This window comes from Tupaia chinensis, unplaced genomic scaffold (assembly GCF_000334495.1).
Source record: "Tupaia chinensis unplaced genomic scaffold, TupChi_1.0 Scaffold000685_1, whole genome shotgun sequence".
NCBI lineage: Eukaryota > Metazoa > Chordata > Mammalia > Scandentia > Tupaiidae > Tupaia > Tupaia belangeri.
The window spans coordinates 839,451-849,925 of record NW_006160208.1 but is presented as its reverse complement, the minus strand read 5'-3'; the positions used below and the strand labels follow the sequence as shown (position 1 = coordinate 849,925).

Sequence of the window (10,475 nt, the reverse complement as noted above, 5' to 3'; positions counted from 1 at the left end):
GATGAAGCTGAGGTGGCTCATGAGAATCTATCTCTCTCTCTCTCTCACTCATAAAAGAAATAAAACAAAAAAAATTGTTTTTAGAATGATACAAATTAAAGCTACTTCAAAATGTCATTTAAATCATTGTAATTAATAGAATTAAAATATCTAAGCGGGTAACAGGGGCTTATTGCATCATTAAACAAATGTCCAGAGGTTTTAATCATATCAATACCTTTATAAAGTTACTCTAAGATGTAATGACACAAATGAAGCACTCTAAAAACTAAGAAATTGCATCTTACAAAAGCACTATCTAAAAAGCATTCATTTTTGCTTCAACATAATTTCTTATGCCTGATGTTGACAATGGTCAATTATGACAGCTATCTCTGCCTTTCGAGCTTGAGAGAAAAGGATAGAGGAAAAATTTATTTACTTAGTATTCCTTGTCGCCACGATCTTTGTCCATAAAAGTCAAGAACGCCTGTTTGTGTTTCTAAGGGATCAGGATTGGGATACATTACTGAAGCCTGTAAATTAAAACACAAACCCAAGTAACAGTTCATGTAGCCCATCCCAAGTCAACTCTTGCCCAATCTCTGCCTAGATTAAAGAAGTTTTCATACACGTAACAGCAAACGTACATTCAAAAATCAAAGTTGCAAGTCTCCTAACATATAACCTAAATTTTCACAAAAATTAAACTAAACCTATTTCATTTACTAGTTAGGGAGTCTTACAAAAATTAAACTGCACAAAGCAATCTGATTCTGACACATGATTTTACAGTAATAACTTCTTTACATTTAAAAAAACTTGTTATAGTAAACCAGTAAAAAGATTTATAAATTATGCTTGATATTTATTCCATATGCATTAGAGGCCTTCCTGTAAAAGGAATAAATGTTAAGGAGTTTAAAAAGAAGACACTTCTTTCCTTCTTTATCAGTTCTGTATTAAAAACTAGTGGTGTAAGGGGGATATTTTTGGCACCGAAAGGGAGAGATTTACCTTATTTATTTATCTTCTTTATAACTTTTGGCCTCTGAAACCAAAATGTAATAGAAGTACATTGTTGAAAACTACAGAAAATATCCAAAAGGAAAAGGATAAAAATTTAAATGACTTCTAATCCTACTACCACTGTTAAGAATGTATATGTTATTCTTCTAGGTTCTGTATGCAAAAATTTGTTACTTATTGGGATAATTTTTAGCCTGTTTTCAATTTAAGTATATTCTGTACATTATACCATATCATTAAATATTTTTAATGCATTATTTTCATGGCTACTTGCCATTCCATAATTTAACAAATTCCCTAAGCTGTTCATCTTCTAGTTTACATTATAATTAATAAATCTGTGAGAACAACTTAATAAATAAATCTTGGTACTTATTGCTTAGGATCTATTATTTTAGTATTACTGGAAATAAAATTTGGGGTCAAAGGATACACATAAAGCTTCTGAAATTGTTCTGTAATGGGAATAGTCTTTTACGGCCTAATCAATGCTGTCTGTTAATGCCCAGTTCTTGTATCTTTATAAATTCTAGTTTCAATGACCTTTTTAAATACTGCATTCAAATTAAATATGCCAAACTTAAAAAAATGTGCAATAATATTATAAATCATCTACAAATAACATGGTAGGTAAAAATAGCTATATTGTCATTTAAGGAAAAAAGAATCTATGCACTTAAAGTATTAATATGCAGGCCAACACATGGAATGGAGGGTAAGATAGCTGGATCCCACACGGTTGACAGCATGATTCAAGTCTAGGACGCAGAAGCTTGAAAAATCAACCTGGGCTAGGTGCATGAGTGTGAGTGCCCCAAATCCCAAAAGGAAAACAGAAGAAAGGGGACCACAGCATAACAATCACTCCTGGGGATGATTCTCACTTCCCCTCTCTCTCTTATTCATGCAAGCCCATGCACCCTGTTGTAATAATAATAATAATAATAATAAAAATAAAATACTAATATGCAAATTATTTGTTTACACAACAGCTTTGTAGTTTTTTTTTTTTAATTGCCAGACAGCATGTGCACTTGCCAGAGACAGAGAGAGAAAGAGAAAGAGGTAGAAAGCACCCCCCATTGGAAGTACAATCATACTGCAATCCTTTCTCCTCCACCTCTCCCTTCCTTTGGGATTCTGGGGATACAGCACATGAGCCTGGCATGTTTTTCAAGCGCCTGGGTCCAAGATGCAAACCACAGATGTGGGATCTGGCTCCCTTAACTATCAGGCCATGGGAAAGGCCCAGAATGGTTTTTTTAAATACAAATTTGACAATATTCATCTATCTTGAGAGAAGTAAACTGGACATTTTATGGGAAAACAAACTAATATAACTATATATATATAAATGTAATTTTTACTTATATTTATGTGTGTGTACATATGTACACATGCACATACACACATATCTTTTTTAAAAGGTATTTATGGGTAAACTGTTAAATAAATGCAATCATCCAAAAGAAAGGTAAAATGAAACATTAAGTGTGAGACACTGTGATTAACACTATGTCTCAAGCAAATTCCTAAGATTCTTTCATAGAGTAAAACCCCAGGAAGAGAAAGTAGTCAAAAGTTAGTCTCTCTAGGAGCCAGAATATGGCGCAGGATAAAATGTGATGGTCTGCAAGGCAGACCCACTCGGGAAGGTTGCTAGTTCACATCAGGTCACCTGAGCACAAAGGGCACATGTACTCACGATCCAGGCTGGCTGAAGATGGGAATGGAGACCAATATAATAGGCAATAAGCTAATCATTTAAACAAGACAAGATTACTCTAAAATAAAATCACATTTGAGGCCAGCAGGTAGCGTGGCAATTGAGGTGCTGAACTCCCACATGGCTGACCACGGTTTCAGTCCCAGACCTGGTGGCTTGCTTTCTCACTTTCTCTCCCTCGCCATCTCTCTCTGGTGAGTGCACATGCCCTATAGAAAATTAAATAATAATAATGATAAATAAAATTTCTAAAATTATTAAAAGAACACATTTTATCACAATAAATTCACTGTTTTATTTTATCACAATAAATAAATTCACTGTTTTGTTTCTATAGTCACTACTCTAGGAGTTTGGAAGAGATTAGAAATACATATTCTGCTTTGACTCACTAGAGAGGACTTTTAAAAAGGGTTTATGGGAACCAGCAGTTAGCGTAATGGCTATGTCGCTGGACTCCCACGTAGTTGACCGCGGTTCGCGTCCCGGACCTGGTGGCTTAAAACTCACGCCGGGCGCATGTGCGTGCGTGCCCAAGATCCCGAGAGGAGAATGGAGGAGAAGGGACTGCGGCGTGACCATCCCCCCTGGGGGGTGATTTCTCGCTTTCTGTCTCTATGTCTCTCTCTGTCTGTCTGGCGAGCGCGCACGCGCCCTATAGCGAAAAAACCTCTCCAAAAAAAAAAAAAAGGGTTTATAACATATTTAAAAAGCTTTTATTTACTCCATAAGTGAGAGAAAGAGAGAAAGGCAGATTCCACACACCAGAAGGATCCTCCCCTGCCATCCTCCCCTCGCTGCAGCCAGCCTGGATTGTGACCGCATGTCTGTCCTGTGTTCTTCCGCCTCACAGGTCAAAATGGAGTACTCGAGCTAAAACTGAAAGTAATCTTAATTCCTAACACTACAAAAGATAAAAACTGATGCCATTCCAAGTCTTGGAAAAAATGATCAGTGCCATTTAGGCCTAGCTTCTTTCAGAAGAAGATTAATAAATTCCCCAAATGCTAGACAATAAGGCTGTTGGTCACTTACTTCATGGTTGCAGAGAGTTTTTGCAAGCTGTTTCCGCTCCTGGGCATAGTATGCTGCCTGCTGATAATAGAAACCAGGATTCTGAGTTTGAATAGCTGTTAACCCTAACTTAATAGCTTCATCAAATAAATCTCCAAAGGCCTGGAATCTTAAAGAAAAAAAAATCAAGAAATAAGAAAGAAAAGGAGATAGAAAAAGCAGTTTATTTCTAGTAATTACCCATCCTGGGACATGTACCCTCAGCAGATAGTATTACAATAACACTATTGGTCAGCAGTTAATATTAGTTGAATTTGAATTTCTTTGTGAGTGTAGGTTACAGATACATTCTGCAGCAAATCACCTCTTCTGTGCTAATGAATCTTTTTTTTTTTTTTTTAAGGTTTTTGTCACAGAGTGTGTGCACCTCCCGGAGAAGGACATAAAGAGACAGAGAGAAGGGCCAGTAGGGGTCACAGTGGTTAAGGCACTGGCCTCCCACGTGGCTGACCACAGTTCGAGTTTTAGACATGGCAATTTGAAATTCGTGCCAGGTGTGTGTGTGTGTGCATTGCCCAAAATTCTGAGAGGAGAATGGAGGAGAGTCTGTGGCACAGCAATGCCCCTCAAGGGGTGATTTCTCACTTTCTATCTCTCTGCTCCGGCAAGCACATGTGTCCTATAGCAAAATCTCTCTCTCTTAAAAAAAAAAAACTCTCTCCCTTAAAAAAAAAAAAAAAAAAAAAAAAAAAGAGAGAGAGACAGAGAGAGTTAAAGTGAGATATTATTTAAGATATTTTTAGACCAAGGGGGATGGCCACACAACAATCCCCTGTCCTCCACTCTCCTCTTGGGATTTTATGCACACACACCTGGTGTATTTCAAGTCGCTGGAACTGGGGCTTAAATGAAGGTCAGCCATGTGGGAATCTAGCACCTTAACCACCACATCACCTAATGGCCCCATTAATAAATCTTATAAATATAATACCACACTAGATGTCCACATAGCTCCCACCACTCAAATGCATCCAAGTTTCTGAGAACAGTTCTATTTCAGTAGTGTTTCGACCTTAGTCTCAAGTGGGAAGCTCCACAACAACAAGAATTTTGTTTTGATCACTGCTATAGTCTTAGGACCTAGTCGCATACTGGAAACTCAATAAATACATGTTGAACAAAAAAGATGGTACTATGAGCTAACTGATTTTCAGAAAGGAATTACATAATTAATATGTACTATTGCTGGAAACATGCTTATCGTGTTTTATCATTAGAAGCCTATTTACTGACAAAATATTTAGCTCAGTTTAGAACCAATGTCCATGCTAATACCATTTCTCTAAACCCTGTATATCCACAAAAAAATTTATTAAAGTACAATTTGAAACATACTGTTTAGACATCCATGCAGCATGCTCAAAAGCCAACTCCGCACTTCCAATTTTTTTCTTACATAAATCAATGTGTTTTCGGAATTGAGCAATGGCATCCAATGGAGTGTTGTGTTGAAAACACAGCCTACAGATCTGTAAAATTGACCCCAAAATAAAGTAATCAGTCAAAAAGCACATTCACTTAAAAATATGTAGAGTCTGAAAACAAATTTTTTTAAGAATATCTTTTTAAAAAGACACTGTTTGAGTTCTTTGCAATAAAATTGGTTTTCTTCATCAGAATAGTTATGCTAAAACAAGAGGTTACATCCCTCTAAGAAATGAAACAAAAATTCACTATTTGTAATGAATTCATTCCATATCTTAGGAAAGCTTTTTATACATATAGGTCAGAACTTTTCAAATTAATGAAGAATATAAAAATGGGGCTAAAATTAACTATCTACAACAGATAACTGAGAAAGGATAGATTAACATTCAGTTTTAGAATGCCAGAAAACTACATAAAGATTTTCTGTAGAATAAATAAAGCAAAGTTACCTTTATATAAACAAGGATTACAGAAAATCTTGAAAACTTTTTGACTGGGATGTTATTTTAAAATATTAATAATCTATACATATTTGGCATAAAAGGAAAAAGAAAGCTTATATTTATTTCTAAATGCTTCCTATGATGCTCAATATCTTTTTTTTTTTTTTGAGAGATTTTTTTTTTTCTTTTGCTATGGGCTGTGTGAGCTCGCCAGAAAGACAGAGAGAGACAGAGAGACAGAAAGCGAGAAATCATGCCGCAATCCCTTCTCCTCCATTCTCCTCTTGGGATCCTGGGCATGCACGGACAAGCGCCCAGCGTGAGTTTAAGTCACCAGGTCCAAGACTTGAATTGCAGTTGACTATATGGGAATCCAGTGACATAGCCGTTATGCCAACTGCTGGTCCCCAATATAATTTTTTATGTATTAGAAAATACATGAAAAGTAACTCTCTCATCATCCCTGACCCTCAATCATTTCATTTCCATTTCCAGAAGCAATCTGTTTCTGATATATGCTTCCTGGCATATTCTACGCACAGACAAGTCTGTGCATTTATACATTAACTACTTTTTTAGACAAACAGTAACACAATAAATATACTGATTTGTGCCTTTTTTTTGTCTAAAAATATCTTAAGTAACATCTTGCATCAACATATAAAGCTGTCTCAGTCTTAATAGCTATATAGTTTTCTTTTTTCTAGGTATAATTTATATAACCCATCACTTATTGCTGGGCTATTTCAAATGTTTTACTACTAGGATGTGATAAATACCCACACAGTGTTTATATGATTTGCACATACATTAAATAAATTTCCTCAAACAGAATTGGCTAGGTTAAAGAGAATATTCACTTTAAATGTGTACAGAAAGAAAGTGACAATACTCTCACAGAAACTGTACCAATTACACTTAAAACAACAATAAACCAGAGTTCTATTTGCCCACTTATCAAGCCAATGCCAGATATCTTTAAAAGATGAGTGTTGAAAAATAAAACCAACAGGGAACCAGCAGTTAGCGTAATGGCTATGTCGCTGGACTCCCACATAGTCGACCACGGTTCGCGTCCCGGACCCGGTGGCTTAAAACTCACGCCGGGCGCGTGTGCGTGCGTGCCCAAGATCCCGGAAGGAGAATGGAGGAGAAGGGATTGCGGCGTGACCATCCCCCCTGGGGGGTGATTTCTTGCTTTCTGTCTCTATGTCTCTCTCTGTCTGTCTGGCGAGCGCACGCGCCCTATAGTGAAAAAAATAAAACCAACACAGTCCTAATTTGCCTTAGGGAGTTATCTACATCTAAGACACATAATATTAGAGAACTCAAACATTAACAGAAACACAAAAGACCACCCGAGAGTATGATGAGCAATTATGCCAAGAAACAAAACAACCTGGATGAGATAGACAAATTTCCAGACACATGTAATCTACCAAGACTGAATCAGAAGACATAGAAGGCCTAAAGAGACCAAAACGAGCAATGAGATTATATCAGTAATAAACAGTTTTCCAACAAAGAAAAGCCCAGGTCCCGATGGTTTCACTTCCAAATTCTACAAAACCTTTAGAGAAGAGCTAACCCCCCATTCTACTCAAACTATTTCTAAAGATCCAAGATTAAGGAACCCTCCCAAATTAATTCTATGAAGCCTCCACCACCCTCATCCCCAAAATTGACAAGGACATTACACACACAAAAAAGAAAACTAGAGATGATTATCCCTGATGAATACAGATGCAAAAATTTCCAACAAGATACTAGCAAATTATACTCACCAACAGATTAAGATTACATTACACACCATGACCAGATTGGCTTTATTCCAGGGATGCAAGGGTGGTTCAACATACGTAAAACCATAAATGTAATACGTATTAATAGAGGGAAAGGTAAAAACCATATGATCATAACAATCAATGCAGAAAAAGCATTTGATAGAATACAACATCTCTTCATGATTAAGGCTCTCAGCAAAACTGGCATAGAAGAGATTTTTCTCAACATAGTAAAACTCACATATGAAAAACATCATACATCAAACATCATAATTTTCCACTAAAAACTGAAACAAGACAAGGCTGCCCACTTTCTCCACTCCTTTTCAATATAGTACTGGAAGTCCTAGCTAATGAAATCAGACAAGAGATTAAAATAAAAGACATTCAAATAGGGAAATAAGTGAAATTGCTTCTTTTTGCAGATGATTATATACATAGAAAACTCAAAAGAATCCACAAAAAAAATCTTGGAAGTGATAAATGAATACAGTAAAGTGGCAGGATACAAAGTCAACAAACATCTATAGCACTTCTATGTATCAATAATGAACAGACTGAGGCAGAACTGAAGAAAGCAATTCCATTTATAATAGCTACAAAAGAAATAAGATACCTAGGAATAAACTTAACCAAAGAATGATCAAAACCCTCTACAAGGAAAACTATGAAAAGCTTAAAATAAAAATTGAAAATGATATTAAAAAGTGAAAGGACATTCCATGCTCCTGGACTGGAAGAATTAATATAATCATAATGTCAATTTTTCCCAAATTTATCATTTGTTTTTTGAGAAAGAGAGATTTTTGCTATAGGGCACATGTACTCACCACAGCGACAGAAAGAGAGAGACAGAAAGTGAGAAATCAACCCCCAGAAGGGATATCCATGCCATAATCCCTTCTCTATTCTCCTCTCGGGATCATGGGCACACATGCATATATGCCCAACATGAGTCTTAAGTTGCCAGGTCCAGAACTTGAACCACAGTCGACTACATGGGAGTCCAGTGATATAACCATTACACCATCTGCTAGTCCCTAATTTTTAAGTTTAATGCAATCTCAATCAAATTACCAGGGTCACTTGTCACAGAATTATAAGGAAAAAAAATCATAAAATTTGTCCGAAATCATATAAAGCCCCATATTGCCAAAGCAATACTGCGCAGAAAGAGAGGAGTAGGAAATTCTCTTTTCCTAAAATATATGACAAAGCTGTGGTAGACAAAACAGCATAGTACTGGCACAAAATCAGGCATGTAGATCAATATAAGAGAGTAGAGAACCCCAAAACTCTAAAATGTACAGCCAACTGATTTGTTTTTTGCTATAGGGCACGTGTGCTCACCAGACAGACAGAGACAGAGAGACAAAGTGAGAAATCACCCCCCCAGGGGGGATGGCCACGCTGCAATCCCTTTTCCTCTGTTCTCTCAGGATCTTGGGCACGCATGCACACACGCCCGGCATGAGTTTTAAGCCACCGGGGTCCGGGACGCGAACCGTGGTTGACTACATGGGAGTCCAGCAACAGAGCCATTACGCTAACTGCTGGCCCCAAGCCAACTGATTTTTGATGAACGGCACAAGTTAATCTGGTAGGGAAAAAAAAAATCTCTTCAGCAAATGGTGCTGGAAAAACTGGATATCCACATTCAAAAAAGGAACCTAGACCCATATCTCTCACCATTAACAAAAATCAATTCAAAATGGATAAAAGATCTAAACATAAAACCTCAAACTATAAAACTACTGGTAGAAAACACAGGTTAAACTCTTGGAGACATCAGAGTTTGCAAAGACTTTAAATAGGACCCCCAAAGCAAAGGCAATAACCTCAAAAATAGACAAGAGGGACTGCTTCTGCAAAAGAAACAATAATTAGAGTGATAAGACAACCCTCAGAATGGGAGAACATATTTGCAAGCTATGACTCAGAGGGACTGACAACTCAAATATTCAGGGAACTCAAATAGACTTAAAATTTTAAAAAGTAAATCCAATTAAAAGGAGGGAAAACAAGCTGAACAGACAACTCTCCAGAAAAGACATATGAACAGCCAGAAAGTATATGAAAAAAATGCTCAATATCCTTTATCATAAGGGAGATGTGAATCAAAACCACATGAGATACCATCTAATCTCAGAATGGTTAAGATTAAAAAAAAGAGAGAGAGAGAGAATGATAAGTGCTTGAGAGCTCCCGTGAAAAAGGACGCCTACACTGTTGGTGAGAATGCATTTAAAAATTAGTGCAACCACTGTGGAGACAATATGGAGATTCCTAAAAAACTTACAAATAGAAATACCATAAGATCCAGTAATTCCACTCCTGGGTATCTATCCAAACCATAGGAATATGCTCAGGCAGAAAAGTACCTGTACATTCATGTTTACTGCATTATTCATGTCTGCTAAAACATGGAATCAACCCCAAAAGTCTCAGAACAGATGAATGGACTGAGAAAGTATAGCGTATATACACTGTGGAATACTACTCAGCCATAAAAACAGTGAGACCCCGCCATTTGATAGGAAGTGAACAAATATGGAAAACTTAATGCTAAATTAAAGCTAGCCTATGAAAGAGAAACACTGTATGTCCCTGCTTACTACATACCAAATGTGCACTCTATGACAGAAACTGAAAGACTGGAAGGTATAAAGGCATGGAGAGCAACTGTCGAAAGCAGAGAGTGCAGAAGGAGGATGGACAATGGGGGAAGATGGGAGGGAGGGAATCAAGGGGAGAAAAAAGTAGTAGCAGAAACATTTAACAAACACAAAAATGGAAAACTATCTGGTGATGATAAAGTATATAGTAATATTGTTGACTGGACAAATATACAATGTATTCATGCTGGGACAATCCATTCTGTATGCTGTAAAGATGTACAATGATTTAATATTTTTAATACTTAAAAAAGAAGAAAATAAAAGAAAGAAGCAAAAAGGAAAGCTCAAACAATAGAAAAAAAGTTTCCGCAACCGTAAATAAACAGTATCTTTT

At 36.6% G+C, this 10,475-nt stretch overlaps 1 protein-coding gene across 3 annotated transcripts in view; it reads right to left on the bottom strand.

Moving 5' to 3' along the window:
• Window positions 1-10,475, bottom strand: part of TRAPPC11 (trafficking protein particle complex subunit 11) — a 65,029-nt gene that overhangs the window by 35,908 nt on the left and 18,646 nt on the right. For 2 of the 3 annotated variants that reach the window (XM_006160425.3, XM_006160424.3), the window contains 3 exons: window positions 5,144-5,277; window positions 3,770-3,917; window positions 422-515 (listed from right to left, as the gene is read on the bottom strand). In XM_006160425.3, coding sequence (XP_006160487.1) covers window positions 422-515; window positions 3,770-3,917; window positions 5,144-5,277 — 376 coding nt within the window. The remainder of the gene's footprint in view (window positions 1-421; window positions 516-3,769; window positions 3,918-5,143; window positions 5,278-10,475) is intronic. The other variant, XM_014592392.2, reaches the window with a different exon arrangement.